An 18,779-nucleotide genomic window follows, 5' to 3' on the forward strand; every position below is an offset into this window, starting at 1 on the left:
AGCTCCTCTTGCATCGCTTACGCACCCTTTGTATTGATTCTACTGGTCTATAATGCTTCTCATTGCTTGCTGATCCTGCTTTGTTTCCTGAATCAGTAAGATTTCTAGCTTTTCACTGTGGATTAAATCTCTGAGGGCAGAGATTTTGGAGGGGTGCCCTAATCCCCTACTGTTCCAAAATAGTATTTTCATCATCGGGAACTTGGTGTGCGGAGAGGTGCTCGCCTCTCTTGCTCTTTGTGGTTTGTTTCTTTTTCTTGGAGTCCCTGAATGAAAGACTCTATTGGTGTTTGAGTTCCCATGGCTATATCTTTCTGAGCGTTCTCGTCCCCGTTTTGCTTTACTGATTTCCTGCCTAGTCCAGGTTTCTTGTGGGTGTCACTGGTAGTTCCATGCTCTTTAGTGCTGCTTCTGATATGTCTAGGAAAGGAGGGTTCAAGGGAAACTTGCGAAGAAGCGATTAGAAAGGGAGGGGGATCAGAGGCCTCGAAAAGGTTCAAGGGGGGCTGAGGGGATCCATAGAGGGTGGATCAAGGGAGGATAAGACAAGGAAGGGATTAGAGGAAGAGGGGATCGGAGGATCAGAAGAGGGGTGGACAGATGAAGGAGGGGAGGATGAAGATGGCCGAGAGGCAGAGGGAGCTGGAGGAACAGATTCTTGGGAGGGTTTCTGAGGAGGAGCAGATTTCTTCTTTTTGACCGATTCCTATTGGCCCTCTTGGTCCCCACTTTCTGCATCAATGAGTTTAGGACATCTATTGGCGAAGTGTCCATATTCATGGCATACCTTGCATTTAAAAGGTATATGCTCATAATCTAGCTGCTGGATATGGCTCCACTCATCCACTTTCAGTTTTATTGCTTCTGGTAGACCTTTGCCAAGATCCACTTCGACACAGATCCTTGTGCAGGCCTGCATGTTATCTTTTGGCTCACTACGATCAATGTATTTGCCCACAACATTTCTGATGGCACGAACAGACTCATCTCCCCAGCAATGGAGGGGGAGATGAGGGAGACGGACCCAAACCGGGACAACGCTGGGGACGTCCAGTTTAGGATCAAAGTCTAGAGTCCATTTGTTGAGGTAGAGGCCCCTGGAGTCCATAAAATAGGGCCCGTTTCTGAAGATTAGGTCCTTATCCTCTTTGGATTCAAAGTGGAAAGTGAAGTACCCTTTCCCACAGAACCTGATGGATATTTTCCCTTGGATCTTGTCGGCCCAGTTTGTTTCAACCCATCTTTGTACAGTTCTTGGGCAAGGCCAGAGGCCTGTGAATTGTCCTATGAGTCCTTTTTCGGCAAGAGAAAAGGGCGCCATGCATGGTAGGACCGGTGGTAGCTGAACTTCCTGAAGCACATCTAGCTTCTTGACAAATCTTGTTAAGGCGGCCTAGGGCGCTAAGGGGGTACAGATTTCACCAATTCAGAAAACGCTTTCTGAGAATCGACCCCTTCCAAAGACGAATCCGAGGGGGCCATGGCCCATGGCCTGCGCTCAGGCAGGCGCAGTGAATGCGGGTTGCAGCAGGGGGCTCGCGCGCGCAGCAGAGGAGCCGAATTTAATTCAAGTTTTTTAATCATACAGTTACAATAACACAAAATACATAAATATAAATAACAATACTTAAAATATCTTTTGCAATCTCATTTATGATTTGTTTACACATCTTTGTAGAATCATCTGTCATGTCATACATTGACAATGAAAACTAATATCTAATCTTGTAATGTGACTTGGGTGGTTTTGTAAGTACATAAACAACTTCAATATCTGGTATCAAACACATGTCTAGTACTTTTTCCAGCACCTCATAACTTCCACTATCGTTAGGGATATCAACATATAAATATATCTGCAAATGTTATTCGACTTCTCTATCTTTCACAAACCATATAAGTTTTGTATGCTCCACTTCTTGTGATTTCTTCTAGTAATAAATCAACTTCTTATCATTTTGAGGCACTTGCTAGATTTGTAGTTATTAGCTCAGGTCGGGGTTGTTCAACAATATTTTTTAAAGATCCACCTCCATTTTTAGTAGTCTTTGGTCCATAAAGATTCACATAAATCTTCCTTGACACCATTTTCCTACACAAAATATACACATATATATAAATCAATAAATTACAAAAAAGCCAATAGCTTAAGTAAACAAACAAAATGAAACAAAATCTAAAAATGAAAAAAGACCAAAAACATGCACATCAACCCCCTTGACAAGTTGGATGTTAGGTTCATATAGGGAAAAAAAATCCATTCCTTAGATTTATTATTATTATTATTATTTTCATTTGTCCTCGGTCCCTTGGTAGGCTAGGGGCCAATTCTGAGAATCAACTCCTTGCATGTCAAGGGGTTGATTAACAAAATCAGCCCCCTACCTGCTAGGGGGTTGTTGTGCCTTAGTGTCGTGTCATGCATGTGCCTATGGGAGGGTGCGCCTAGCCATGGGCATGCCCATCCGGGGCAAAAAAGCCCCCTGGCCTGCTAGGGGACCGATTCTGAGAACTCCCTCGATAGGCCAAGGAGTTGTTTTGCCTAGGGCAGGAATTCCCATCTGCAACAAAACGATGAGGCATGTGTGTGAGCACGCCTGGCCATGGGTGTACCCGCTTGGGGCAGAGCGGCCCCCTGGCCTACTAGGGGGCTGATTTTCCCCCGGGCAGGTACACCCACAACTGGGAAGCCCACAACCAGGCTCACTACACCCACTATTGACATAGTGTCCCCTTCCTACCAAGGGGTTATCGGGTAAGCCTGGCTCATGTGAATTTTTAATTTGTAAAATGAATCTAAATTTCATTAATAAAAAGTTATTTTTTTGTAATGGAATGTGTTTTTTTTCTAGTATTTTGTGCGAACAGAAGTACCCAACTCACACATAACTATTAGTAAACCTATGGGAGTTTAAGACTTGCACTCAGAAAAAGGGAAACTAACCTTTAAAATGTGATAATCTCTCATTGAATGTATTGTCGATAACAATGTAGCTACTACACAAAATCGCTCCAAGTCTTTTAATGAAACCTCAAAAAGTCTTGATGCGATGTGATAAATAGTGATAATAAAATTTATTATATAGCGGAAATTATGGAATTGTTTTACCACTTCGTGAATGTGGTATTAATTTTTTTGTTATAAAAAATTTATATATAAATCGTGTTATGGCGATATAGTAATTTACATTAAATGTGGGATAGAAGATATAATAAAAAATTTTAAAATATATTCAATTGTCTAGTAAATACTATATAGTTTAAGTAAGATTAATTTAGGTAAAAGATTTAGTTTAAAAGATTAATTTCATGAGAAAATTTTAGTTAAAAATTTTCAATAAATTGTAGAAGAAAATTTTGGAGGGATATACATGAAACAAAATTTTTGGAGGCAATTAAGCTATATATTATCATTAGGAGAGAGTTCATTTGTATCATTCATTGTATTCTATTTGAAAACCATGGATTCTTTTGATAGTGAAGTTTCACTTTATGAAGCATCAACATCTTCGTTGCGTAACAAATCTATTAATATCGATGAATATAATGAAAATTCTTTTACTATGAATAGAGAGTCAAATCTTCCACTTAGTCCTAATCCCAAGGACTACGAGAGTAGCACTGATGAAGGGCAGGATGAAGAATTTCAAATAAATAAAAAGTCACGGTTTCCACTTAGTCCTAATCCTATGGACTATGAGAGCAACAGTGATGAAGAGCATGATGAAGAATTTCAAATAAATAGAGAGTCACGGTTTCCACTTAGTCTTAATCCTATGGACTATGAGAGAAACAACGATGAAGGTGAGGATGAAGAATTTCCAATAAATCGAGAGTCAAAGTTTCCACTTAGTCCTAATTCTATGGACTATGAGAGAAACAATGATGAAGGCCAGGATGAAGAATTCCCAATAAACCGAGAGTCTGATTTTCCACTTAGTCCTAATTCTAAGGACTGTGAGAGAAATAATGATGAAGGTTAGGATGAAGAATTTCAAATAAATTGAGAGTCACATTTTCCACTTAGTCCTAATCCTAAGGACTATGAGAGAACTAGTGACGAAGGGTAGGATGATGAATTTCCAGTAAATATAAAGTCGCATTTTCCACTTAGTCCTAATCCTAAGGACTATGAGAGTAGTAGTGATGAAGGGTGGGATGAAGAATTTCCAGTAAATAGAGAGTCACATTTTCCACTTAGTCCTAATCCTAAGGAATATGAGAGTAATAGTGATGAAGGGTAGGATGAAGAATTTTCAGTAAGTAAAGAGTCACATTTTCCATGTAGTCATAATCTTATGGACTATGAGAACAACATTGAAAATGCACATTATGAAGAATATCCAATAAATAGAGAGTCAAATTTTCCATTTATTCCTAATTCTAAGGACTATGAGGGTAGCACTGACGAAGGGAAAGATGAAGAATATCCTCCAAGTTAGTATTTCAAAAGCACAAAATATCATAGTGAGGATAATATTCCTCCTAATGATGATGAAAATGCTTATACAAATGATGATTCAATGATGGAGACGTTGCCAACAAATATTATATCGAGTAGGAGCAGACCTTTTCCTATCAATCCAAGATGTTCTAGATATACAAGGGGTAAAGCAGAATATCTCATGAGAAGAAGTTCTACCAACGTTCTCATTTGAAGTGAATGTTGTCAAAAGGATTGCTTGAAACATATGGATTTCATGTTTGCATTGGAAGAAAGGAAGAGATATGTGTCACTGAATAGAAGCATGCAAAATTCATATTTAGTGGGGTGCATGTAATCTACATTTTCAGGTTATGATTATCATATTGGGTCTTTATTTATTCGTAGAAAGGATTTCAAAATGTTTCATTCAATGGGTAATTTTCTTCTGTCAAGAATCTAAGAAAATTTGGAAAATGATCTCACATTTTATTTAGAAGTACGTCATAAACGACAGTTTGGGCCATTATCAAATACTACAATGTCATGGATGAAAGACTTCTTTTTAAAGCATGGAGAGTGTATGCCAAATAGAGAGACAATACATATTCCAAATAATTTCTCAAGATGAGAAATATACAACTTATACAAAGAATATGCAGAAGGTGTTGAAGGAAATGGTCGATTTATTACATATCAATATTTTGTGAAGATATGGAAAAAGAATTCAACAATGTCTGTATTCATATGAAGAAAAGGATGGGGTTTTTTAGTACATGTGCTTCTCTTAAATAAAAAAGGGATAGATGTGAAGGGCTAGAAAGAGGTAAGCATTCATAACAATAATTTTTAAAATTGTATAGTCATCAACTATGAAAACGTATTTATTAATGACTTTCTTTTATGTTGTATAGATTCCATTGTTAAAGCGCTTCAAGAGCATCATGAACAAAAAACAAGTGAAAGGAAAAGTTGTACAAACATCGAAATAAGTGTTATGATAATCTAAATAAATATTTTGGTTTGATAACTGATGGTATGGACCAGAAGAAAACACTTCTACCACATTTTTTCACACACCCTAAAATTTACAGGAGAAAAATTTTATTTAGTTTCACTTGGTTGGTTGTATGGTATTCAATGGGAAAATGTTGCCAAGGGTATACTTCATCGCTCCAAATATTCATACTAATGCAAATTTGACAATAACCATACTTCATGATGTGTTTTCTCATTGGTCTGGTAATCTTCCTAAAGTTTTGTATCTACAATTGGAAAACACTTGTCGTGAAAACAAAAATCTGATTATTTTTGGATATCTAAACATGCTTGTTGAATTGAGATTTTTTTAGAAGGTAAAGGTGGGTTTCCTTCTTGTTGGGCACACTCATGACCATATTGATCATATGTTCAGTCGTTTTTCAGTCACATTGAGGAGGAAGGATGTTGGGATCTTGCCATCATTAATTGAATGTATTAAGAAATCATACATGCCAGAGCCTATTTTTCATGTGTTGGAAGAAATTGTTGACATGCGAAGGTTTATTCTAGGATCACATGGTGAGGAGAAATGCATTTTAAAAATTAATGACATTAGCTTCCAACATCAATTTCGTATCAAAAAAATTGATGGGAAAACACTAATACGGGGCAAGAAGTATTCAACTACTGCATAATGGGCGTCGTCATCAGGTTTGACATTTTTGAAGTTCATTTCAGATCATCCAATATTTGCCTCAAATATATTGTTATTACAATAAGTTTCTGAAGTTCATAATGCATGCAGGAAGAAGAGAGATATAAATTATTTTGATTGCCTAGAAGAAATTAGAAAATGTATTAGATATACATATGAGTACTTTAATATTTCTGATTCATTTTTGTGGGAGTCTTTTTTCAATGATCAAAGTGATATCATTTCAAGAACAACAAATGAAGATATACCTTTGAAAACTCCATTTATTTGGCCACAAAATGTGTCAACTGAGCATGAGGAAAGAAGCAATGTTGAACAACAACAATCTCAAGGTATTATTAATTCTTCACGGGTAGAGGAAAGATAAATGTATATTGGTTCCAGAAGATTTCATGCACACCGTGTAGCCATGGAAGAAATTTACATTGTTTCAGTATATGATATTAAGGAGGGTTGCATGATCACAGTGCTAGTAGATGGAGATGCTAATAGCTATCCATTTTGGATTACTAAGGTTATAAAGGTCATTATAGAAAATGAAGATGGTGCAAGTGTTGAAGTACATTGGTATGCCACAAATACACACCCATTCAATGGTGTGTACAACCCAGAGATGGTAGTTGATAAAAAAATTGGTGGAAATAGAAAAAGAAAGGGTACAAATATAAATCGACGCCACACAAACCTATTAAAATTGGAGGATGTTGACATACTTGTTTATGACTTCAATTTAACAAAGAGAGGACCTCTTCGTTTCAGGACGATAGAGATTCTGAAGAGGTTGTTACAAAAAGAAATAATGTTGAGATGGGAGTTTGTTGAACCTAGTCATAGATCTAGAATAATTTTGAAACCTGAAATGGTGGGCATGCATGTGGACTCATATGGGGCACTATTTGATGAAATAGAAGAATATGGAACATATTCATCTGCATCCAGTCATTCATCTGAAGATGTGAATTCTGATGGTGTGCAAGAAGATATGAGTGATTTTGAATAATTTCCTAAGACAATTTATATAACTGATGTTTGCATTGTATCTTGAAATATATTTTTTTCATTTCCATATGATGTTAAATGAAGTTATGAGTCATTTTTTTGTTTGTTGGATTATGTGTTTTAATTATGGTGAATTTTATTGTTTAGAATATCCAAAATGCAACAATAATGTAGAGATATAATTTATGTTTCATTCAATCTACAAGTATTGATATTTTGATTAACTTAGTCATGTAATTTGTTCATAATGTCATGGTTTAAATGTGTTGAAAGCTTAGAGTTTTTTAATCCTATGGTTGAAAATTTTTCATTTTTTTTTTAATGTTATGGTTGAAAACAATTAGAATTTTAGCGATCTTTAGTGCCATGTTACTATATGTTTAATAACATGGATGAAAACTGATGGAATTTTAATGTGTTTCAGATCCCTTTATTTTATCTTTATTGTCATTACAAAAAAATGTTGAAATTATACCTTGGAAAGAAAAATGTTATTCTACCAAAAACATTAGTGTGTTTTTTTAATTTATTTTGCACAAAAAAAATGGTTTTACTGTCATTTTTTAAATATGTTGAAAATTAACCCTAAAAAAAATAAACATTTTTCCAGAATACACACTTTTATTTTTTGGACTTTTTTAATGGTTTTTTGGGGTTTCTTGGCTAGAATTCTCGTTTTGAGTTTACAGTTCCCATTTCAATGTTTACGTTGTTAAGTGTACTTGGGATAAAGATCTAGGGAAAAATAGAATACTATATTGAAGAGACCCCCACTCGTAATCATCATCAAAAAGCGTATATAGGGGCCAATATTTCATGGAGAGATGAAATTCTTATTGCTTAGTTAATAACTAACTCTTATCAACTATGTTGTGAAACATGGCATTGGAAAAGACCAAAAGAAGTTTGGGGAGAAAGATTGTGTATCTTTTTCACTTCCAAAGAAGTGGAACCAGAAAAGAATTTCATTTTAGAATGTGAAGGCTTTAAAGACAACAAGGACAATTATGTAAATATCTTGAAAACTAGCTCTTGAGATATCAGATGGTGAGGTGGTCTATCCCATAGGCTATCTTTAACCTTATGGACATTAAAATAATTTCTTCCTTTATAGAGGTGTTGAAAGACTATATACCTTTTGTGTGGTGTTCCCTCACTTAATGGTCTATATGGAGGTTAGAAAGAATAACTGGAATACCCCCAAATGAGGAGAAGGGAATGTTGAAGAAAAGGCCAGACTAATTGTATATGTCGCACATTATTTTCTTTTTTTTGGCATAAATTATAGTGGAATGAATTGGTATTATAAGAATATTTCTATACCTTTTTTTAAGTTTATATAATCTATGGGTGTAGTTTCATCTTTATAATGATTCAACTCTTCTTAATACTATAGAAAAAATGATAATATAAATGTGAAAATAGGTGAAAGATTTTTTCCCCAAAAAAAATCTTGATTAACATGGTTCAATGATGAAAATTTATGATATGTTGTAACTAAACATTTAAGGGAGTGTTATTTCAACATACCTACACAGTGTTAAACATGATGATCCATTTATTTGACTAATTAACGATTGTATATTGAAAACATGTCAACAATGAAGATTATTACATCCATTTATATGATAAGGTAGCATAACATAGTGCAAACTCTGCTCATTTCAAACTGATGGTGTGTTGTGATTATATAAGAACACCTTTGTATAATTGAGATGATGCTTCAACTTGAGTAAATAGAGGGTCACCATTATAACTTGAAACAATTTTATGGTTAGATGACATAACCCAATTAGAGACTAGAAATCATTTAATCAAATGAGAGCAATAGTTCATCATGTATGATAGGATCATTGCATTAGAAATTTTCCGCCGGTGGTTGCATGTTGGGTTTGATCATAAAATATATATGTTCCATGACCTAGGCATGAATTTAATTACAAACAAACCACATATTCCTTTCATGGGACTTTGTGAAAATTATTGATTAGATTAGTTTTTTCTCCATTCCCCTTTTCCTTCTATTAATGAAGTGAATCAAAATTATAGCAACTCTAATGCTCTTTGGTTAGGTTGGTGTTTGTTCCTTTCATGTTTCCTTCTCTTAACTAGAGTAAAAATAGAAAACCTAGAAATTTCAATACCCATCTCAAGTGACATTTGTGAAGAGAAGATATATGATCAAATTCCTTATATGTCAAATTCTTAGTTACTCCTGTCTCCTACCCTACAACCAACTTTGAGAACCAAGACTTGAGGTTAGAATCAGTAAACAATAAAATTTCATAAATGCAGATTCCATGAATATAATGTAAGGAGGTGTTACATCATAAGTAGTGTCATCCTTCAACACTTTGATGCCATATGTAAAAATTTAAGTTTCCAAAGAAAATTTTCTTTAGTCAATACCACAAAAGGAGCATAATTGCAAATGATTTATGTTGTTCATATGAAGAGATTATGGATTTTTTATTTTCATGTTTTCTAAGTTTCACTATTAATGATGACATACAAAAAATTACCATTAACCAAACATTAATCATTAAAGAAATATATTGATTAAAATTAAGTTTTCTTTTCAATTTTAATAAGAAAAATATTTTGCATTAACCAATATGAATGTCATAGTTAACATATTGGTAAGTCCCCCTTTGAAATTTGTTTTGGATGTTTTCCACCTTCACGTTTAGATATTACACATGGGAAACAAGGAGGAGTGAGGGAGGATATTATAGGGGATGCATTAAGGGAAGAAAAACTTGTCAAGAAGATCAAACAAATCCATCTCTAGGTATAGGAGACACTGCAGAAGTTACAAAAAAATACAAAGCCAGACATCGTCAACATAGGACAAAGACATGATTGAAATTGGGAGACAAATTATCATTACAATTGAGTAAGGTGAAGCTATAGGGTCCTTGTAATAAAATCAAGACTCTGCAACATGGTCCTTTGGAGACACTAGATGAGGTGGGGGATAGTGCCTATAGAATTAGTCTACCCCCATACATGCACATGTAATCAATGGTAAATGTAGAGAATCTGAAAATATATGAGCCTTCCATGATAGATCCAGAAGAAACATGTCCTAACTTCTTTAGAAGATTTGGCACCAGAAGCTTAGGTAGAGTTGATAGAGTACACAATTTTACAAAATAGGTATAGAACTACAAAACAAGGGCAACATGACCTTTGGTAATTAGGTTGAAAGGATAGCTTCCAAGCAAAGTTAAATGGTACACCCGAGAGAATGTGGAGGGAAAATTTCCTTGCCTCATTCAGTAGAAGATTTTGGGACCAAATTCCTCCCTGAATGGGGGGGTGTGATATGGATCAAACCATATATTATGTCCCATCCATCTCGATCCTTTTGGAGTGGAAAAAGTGGAGGAATCAACTCATAATACCATTTTTACTGACGGGTCCTTGTTTGGAAAATTGAGGTTTAAAACCTTACGAAAGAAATTTGAGGCATCAAATGACATTTTATTGGGGGTAAAACTTTGTGGCTCAAGTGTGCACCCCTTAGTTCTATTATACACAAATATATCTTTCCATCGTCATAAGAATCACTTCAATCAAAGTTCATGTGTAAAAATTATGCCACGTGGAAGTTGGCCTAATTGTTTTAACCATGATGATTTAAGAGGATAGTATTTCAACCCTCATTATTCATGGAAAATGGGTTAGCCACATGATCATGATGAAGAAGTCTCTAAAAGGGTAAATATTGTAACTCTATTGATGAGTTTAATGATTCAGACTTAACCACTATTAGGCTATTGGGTTATGTTATAACCAGGCCACTAGGAGGAAAAGGGGTTCCCTTCTGTTGGAGGAAATTTTGTTTCATAGGTAAGTAGAGTAGTTGTGAGTGAATAGGGAAAGAGAAAATAGAGAGAGTTTGTTCATTGTAGCATGCCATAGGCCACATGTCTCACTTATGTGTACTTGCATCCATTTCCATTCATAGAAAGAGAGAGTAGAGGAGCCTCACCTTCCAGCTAGGTTTTCCCCCGAAAGGGTTTTCCATGTCATATATTGTGTTATTGTGAGTTATTATTCTATATTTTTTGCATAATTATAATTTGAATTCATATGAAATAAAAAATAATTAACAGATCCATAAACCTAAGGAGAAATAACCCCTCATAGTGTAGAATTCAGATTTCTGATATATTTTAGTAGATATATTGCGATGAACTGTCTAGTGGAATATCTATGACAGTTTATAGATCATCTCATGACCATGAATACTAGACTAAATGATTCCTACTTTTTCAATATAACATATTTACATTTGCAATTGTCAATATTTCCTACAACATCCATACATAATGGATGTAATTGTAATATCTCCTATAGTTGAACAATTGATGGGAAAATACTATGTCACCACCCAACCATATATTACTCTGCAAAAGGAAATTATCAATAACACTATGATTTTTGCTTGCACTACAAGGAAAATACCTTCTAGCAAAGGTTATAACAAAGGTTTTTAGTGTCATAAAAATGGAAAAAATTGTCAGAAAAGCATTTGCTAAAACATATGTTAGTGGTCACGGATGTTTTAGTGGAGGATTTAACATAACTTTATCACAACTGAAAAAATTTGGGCAACTAGAGGTTTAGCAGATGTTTTTTTTTTTGTGGTGCACTTCATGGAACAAGTAGCACTGGTGCACTACATATATAAAATCATCGGACAACATACATAACTAAAAGCATCAAGGTGTTGAATGAAAATAACACTGATGCATAATATACACCACAACGGTGCTATTATATCAAATAACCCTGGGGTGTTCTTGTAAAGAATGACATCGGGACATGCAAAAAATAATTGTTGTATTGTTGTGATTTTTTAAACTTGCAGTGTCGATGTGTATCGATTGTACAAATGCCCTGGTGCGTTAGTTATACAAAAGTAACTGTGTTGTTTATTTTCATAATGCACCGAGCTAGAAATAATATTTTGTAGCACCAGGTTGTTAGTTCTATGAAAGCACTGGTGCATTGAGAATTACAATGCACTAGGGTGTTAATCTAAAACAATATCGGTGTTTGAATAAATAAAAGCCCAGGTGCTGTCATTTTTTGAAAAGGCACCGAACATGCAAAAATATGTCGTCACGGTGCTTTTATATAAAATAATGCACTGGTGTGTTTTTATGTTATAGACGCACCAATTTTTTGAATGAGATTTTCTCTTTTTTGGAAACATCGACCTGTGACAGTGCAATTATTGTAATTTTTTAAATCCCATATTTATAAACAAAATCAACAGATATCTTATAACAATATTGATATAAATTAAAATTTGATTAGTGCATTTGTATATGATGTTTGGATTAATTTGTTATATTATCATATTTTACATCTCTTCATTATAATATTTAATCATCCATATATTTAATCAGTGGTGTAACATTTCACAGTGACAATGGGTAACATAATAGAATAAATTATAATGTATTATATTATGTATCAATAAGAGACTACTTGTCATACAAAATGGGATTGTTATTGGTAACCCCTTTTCTTTCAATTGGGACACTATGTCAATTACATTAAACAAAATGTCTGGTTTTCACAAACAATTATTTCAAAAAATACAACAAGTTGAATTGATATCCAAATAGATCATCATTATTCGCTTGAACTATTGTCAGTGCTCGAGCTACTTCCATGACTTAGGTTATTTGGAGAAATGTTTTGTTGATTGCATCGATTGTTTTCATCTTCTTAATCTCGTTCCATCTACAAACATAAAAAATAAAGTGTAATGAGTGTATCTACATTGATAAGAATGATGAAACTTGAAATAAATAATATACATCAATGTAAATCGAATAGTGGTGTACCATAGCAAGAAGTGACTCATAAACTATCCACATGGTCTCAAAACCAAGTCTCATGCTTTGTTGCAACAATTATTCTGTTGGTGTAGTTCTATTAATTATAAACCCAAAGAAGTAAAACAACATAGATACTTACAAATTCCACAATTAATTTTGATATGCCAACATATACTCACAACCCTTATTTAACCCAATGTCAATCAATGTTTCCCATGGCTCTTCTTTATATGTTAACACATATTTAAATACATTCAAGGATGATTTTTGTAAAACAACTTAAAATATACAAAAATGAAACCTTGAGTTGTTATAAATAAATATTAACAATTATTCACAAACTTTGAAATCAACCCTTTTCTTCCTTGTCATCTTGTTTTATGTGTTGAATGAGTTCCATCTTGTTTTCTTTTCTACAAGAAAATACTTGAAAATCAATATTTAATGCTAAATTATTTTTTTATTCGTACAAAGTCAATCATGATTACATACAGTTGAATCATGTTGTTGTTGGGATGGCTCCTTTCGTGACGCAATTATGTCCATTTCTTTGACCATCTCCTTATACATTTTTTTGGACATTCCTACTAGCATGTTTTGCATATCAATGTGTTGATCATTTGGGATTTTCATAATCTTCTTGAAAAAAGTAATAAACTATTTTTATACTAATATATGAAAACTAAATATAACAAAATTAATGTTAATAAATGAATGGTTTGTAGTAATATATACACATAATTCTAGAAAATCATTTTATATAATTAGGAATATTATCTTTTGAATGATTCTTTTTTTATTGGATTGATTTTTGTATTGGAAGTGGAAAGTACATCTATACGTTCGTTCCACTAGATCCATCATAGTTTTGTAAAAAAAATTCATCCTTTCATTAACCTTCAACACTACTCCAGATGAGCTATGGACCAATTCACCATCATTTACATGTTTTATAATTTTTCTTTTCCTAGAATGACATTGATTTTTTCTTTCGTTGTTGCTCCTTGTAGAACATTAAACATATATGAGTTAATAGATTGTTTGAAATATGTTATCCAATATTCTTAAGTATATTGTTAATGAAAATTCAAAAAAGAAAACTCATATTGAATAGTATTTTTTTCATTCACCTGATTCATTATTCTCCAATTTTTCTATCATGCTTTTACACTCTTCTGCACTTATATTAGAAATAATCTTATCGACTTTGTTCATTTTGTGGCTCTGCATGACACACATTGACCAATACGTATTATTTAAACTTACATATAGTTCAAACATATTAATTTTGTAAAGAATTTACAAAGAACTTGTCTTCTCTGTATTTTTTATGTGCTATCATTGTGTCGATCAATATTTTTGTTACTTGAGACCTTCTGAGACATTTTTTATCAATATAAAACATGTACCATTCAATACAGAAGCCATTACATATTTTTTACAAATAAATCAAATAATTTTTAGCCAAAAGAACTCTTGTAACTAGTGCATTTATCTGCATAAATGCACCGGGTGTTTATCTACATAAATGCACCAGGCGTTTAATTTTTCAATATCGTCATAGAAAAATTAATTTTAAAATTAATTTTAAATTATGACGGTGCCATTGTAAGGATAAACGACTGCAATGATTTAACAGTGTTATTTGGAATACATGATTCAGAGCATTATATTACACTGGGAGCAACGATGAACAAGTTGGATATAATCGAAAGTATTATAATATGTCAGTGCATTGTATTACACAGGGAGCATCGGTGCATTATATTACATAGGGTGCCGCAAAAAACATGTAACTATTTTTTTTAAACGGTGAGGCCACACATAGTTTGGATCTAATTCAATAAATGATTCCCCTATTTTACATGTCAAATGCCTCATATATAATAAGTACAGAAACCCATTATAATCTAAAATGCCTAAATTGAAAAACCCTAATTGTGAAGTGGTAGAGGAAGTTAAACTCTATGGTGAAATTTGGCACGAAGAAGCAAGGGTTTAAGGTAAGTATTATTTTTTTTTATTTTTTTCTGAATTTTAATTAAATTTAGATAGGGACAGAGATCATAAAACTTTTTATTAGTAAAATCCATAGTAAATTTTTTGTTATACAATATTTTTAATTTATTTTTGCTGAATTGTGAATAAATCTAACAAAAATTGTAAAATATTTTAATAGTAAAATTTAATATTTTTTCTATCTAGGATTTTGAGTGAATCACTATACCTTTCAACTTATGATCTTTCAATGAATCCAAAATATTTTGCAGCTCCACAATGCTCCCAATGTGTCTCTCTTTCAAATGATCTCTCTTTTAATTAAACCCTAACAAAAATTACAATTTTTTTTATTAGTAAAATAAACAATCAAATTTAAAAAATTTACTATACAATTTTTTAAGTGAATCACCATACCTTTGAGCTTCTAATCTTCTGAATAGTTTTGTTGCTCCAAATAATTTTGTTGTTTCATAGTGCTCTTGGTATGTCTCTTTTGCAAATCACTTTCTTGAAATTTTGGGTAAAATAATGAAATGGTAGATAAGTTTTTACTATTTAAAAGACTTCTTGAAATTAGATTTCAAAAAATCAATTGTCACTCATTTTTTAATTTAAAAAAAACCTCATTTTTCTTTTTCAATTTCTCTTCATATCGATGTGTTCAATAGTCATGCACACCAGTGCATTTATAAAACAAGCGCACCAACGTTGTCGGAGTGCCAAATTTTTTCAATGCACTGACATGATATATATATTTTTTAATTTTTTAAATCCCAAAATGATGGAATTAATTCTTTTAACGCAATGGTGCAGTTTCTATTTAAAAGCATCAGTGCTCTGATTGTTATAAGAGCACATAGTTAGATGAATTCATTTTGATTTTTTAAAATAGGGAAATAGGTATGTAGCGATGTTGTGTTTTTTAACACATCAATGTTTTTTTTGTAGAAGAATACCAATATGAAAACATTTTTTTGGAATGCCAGAAACTGGTGCGGGTATTATTTGAACGTCCTGATGTTGTAATTTTTTTAAATGCATCGATGCGCTTTGTTCTGATAATCACGCCGTTTGGGTTTAAAAGCTATCGGAAATTGTAATTTCACATAAAATTAGATATTAATCTCAAATTATCTTTTAGGATGCATACACATGAATTACAATAGTTCATAGTATACATTTTCTGCTTAAAGTCGCCTTATTCTTAAAAAATGGTTTGAAAACTGTATTGAATTTCAGGTTGTGGTTATATGGTTCTCGAGATTAATTTTAGATATGCACACAAAATTTTATTTTTAATTTTTCTCAAATGCGGGGACAAAATAACAATGATATCAAATGGCCAATTCTTCAAATTCGAGCTCATTCCATATTACTAATCAAAGTCTTTCACAGAGTTATCCCTTTCCATCTCTAGTGAGTTCAAATTTTATTTATATTTCGATTATCTAATTGATTTTTTTTAATCCATGCCAATTTAAATATAAATGTATCCAAATTTGTAGGACCCTGATTCATAATCAAGTTCAGATGCAGAAAATATTCCTCCATTTCAAAAGTGTTGGAATCTCTTGTCAGGAGCAGCATATCGCAAGTAGTTGGTAGATGAAAATGGACAACCTCTTCACCCTTCCAATTGGAACATGGCATCTTCTAGCCACAATCCTAGATTGATGATGGTAACAATTGTTTGGGATATTGTAATTTCAACAAACCAATTGCATTAACGTGCTTATAAATATCATTGATATTGTACTAATGTCATTCAATATTTTTTGAAATTAGGATTCTAGTGATGATGAGAGACCCACCTACCATCTTTCAGTGCACCCCACTACAATGTCAACTCAAGAGAAGTTGCATTAAGAGAAAGACTTAGAGAGGAAGCATACAAAGAATGGTTGAATCAAGAACCTATTCATTTCCCACTACATCCGGATTCACTAGTTAGGAATGACTACAAAAATAGTAGTTCTTCATCACAAGTTGGCAATGGAGGCAATCAAATAGAGGTTGGTATGGATGATTACTTACATGATACGACTGTCATGGAGGAAATGTTGTTAAATGCATTCCATAATGATGAGCTGGGGGATGATGCTCATATCATTGATACCTTATTTGAAAGCCTGAAATATACTTCCACCACCCCTCTCTTTGGACCTAGCGACAAGTCAAAGTCTACTTATTGGGGACAACAATGTTTTTGTACAACATGAAAGAAAAGTTTGGGATGTCGAATGCATGTTTCTCAGAAATATTGAGGTAATTTGCCTCAATATGAACCTTATATATATACAAGTCAAATAAATACATCAAGTTAAATAAGTGTAATCTAATATCTGATAAAACAGGCATAGTGCCAACCTGGTCTGCAGTAGAAGATGATGGATGGTCAACTACTACATGATCAATATCTATCGAACTCAACTAAGGTGGAGGAGGATGTGGCTGGTCTGCAATAGAAGATGATGGATGGTCATCAACTACTACCTGATCAGTGCAGTTAGGTGAACCTTGAGGTGGAGGAGGAGGTGGTTGGTCTACTCTATTAGGAGAAACATAAGGCACATCCGCTAGCTCTGACATCTCATGATCAGACGACTGACAAGGAGGTGTATTATCAGAAGGATCACTAACACCCTAAAAACCATGATATGATGGGGTGGTACTACCAGAATCATCATGATCACCACGCTCATCATCATGATCATGACCATCACCTTGATCATCATCATCACCACCCTCATCTGATATATTTTTCGCTTGATGAAGTCGGCCTACATCCCTCATCGCTACTAGTACCCTACTTTCTTGGATGATATGCCACATAAGAGACATCATCTCACGTGGAAAGTCCCTGTAGAGATCAGATCCGCACTGATATCTCGAGGTCTCACAAGGCGGACTCCCTTCTAAACCAAAACTTTGTCCAATTTGTCGCAATAGTCCATCCAAAATTGCAGACCAGCCCTATAACCCTAGACACCCACGCACTCGTGAGGATGTGCCTCACCCTCTTAGGCCTCACCCATCTCATCATCTCCTCCATCCGACAGTGGGGGAGGATTAATGTCCCCATCAAATGATCTGATTTCTACAAAATATATAATATATAAAAATAATTAAACAATTTCATTAAAATTTTTAATAAAACAAGTTAAAGAACATGCTAGAATAAATTTTATTCTAATTCATTAAAAAAATGAAACTAGATTAATTTAAAGAAAGCACTAATATTACCTTTATCATCTAGAGTCTTAGTTGCTATGAAGAGGATATTCGGGCACCCTATCCAATCAATCCCCATGTAGGGAAATGGAAATGCGACAAATGCATGGTCATCCTCACTAGCCAGTAGCACCAGTGCCTAGGGAGAAATCCTAGTCATATGCTCTAGCAGGCCCCTCTTGGTCATCATCTGCCCCCACATGTGCATCCAGACCTCAATGATCGACCTAGTAGGGCGATGTTCAAATGTAGTCCTCATCTCTGGAAACCTCTCAAAAAATAAACAAAAAAACTTGGAAGTGAAAGGGAAGGTCTCCCTCCCATGTCTCAACGCAAAACATCTATCTAAAGCCATGTGCCTCAAAAAAAAATAGCTGACCATCTAAAGCAACATGGCACATGAATTAAAGAATCGACATAATAAAAAAGAGGGAAACTAATGTGTTTCACATCACTACTAGAGTGTGCAATGGTGGTGACTAATAATGAGAGGCACCTAACCTCCTCTGTAGAAAAAGAATAAATCCATAGCTATCCACCACGGACCTGAAAATATGATGGAAAAATA

General features: G+C 33.7%; 1 protein-coding gene across 1 annotated transcript; it reads right to left on the minus strand.

The window, feature by feature from the left end:
- Positions 1-706: 706 nt before the first annotated feature.
- On the minus strand, positions 707-1,321 carry LOC149151603 (uncharacterized). Its single transcript, XM_089443208.1, has one exon. It carries the CDS (start codon positions 1,319-1,321, stop codon positions 707-709), a length of 615 nt encoding a protein of 204 aa, XP_089299334.1.
- Between the last annotated feature and the right edge of the window lie 17,458 nt (positions 1,322-18,779).

The sequence above is a fragment of the Pinus tabuliformis genome, chromosome 9 (genome assembly GCF_031772625.1).
Source record: "Pinus tabuliformis cultivar Carrire ecotype Pingquan chromosome 9, CPIR1, whole genome shotgun sequence".
Lineage (NCBI taxonomy): Eukaryota > Viridiplantae > Streptophyta > Pinopsida > Pinales > Pinaceae > Pinus > Pinus tabuliformis.

Excerpts from the sequence above, each read along its gene's own strand:
- LOC149151603 (XM_089443208.1), bottom strand. The coding sequence starts at position 1,321 with ATGGCGCCCTTTTCTCTTGCCGAAAAAGGACTCATAGGACAATTCACA.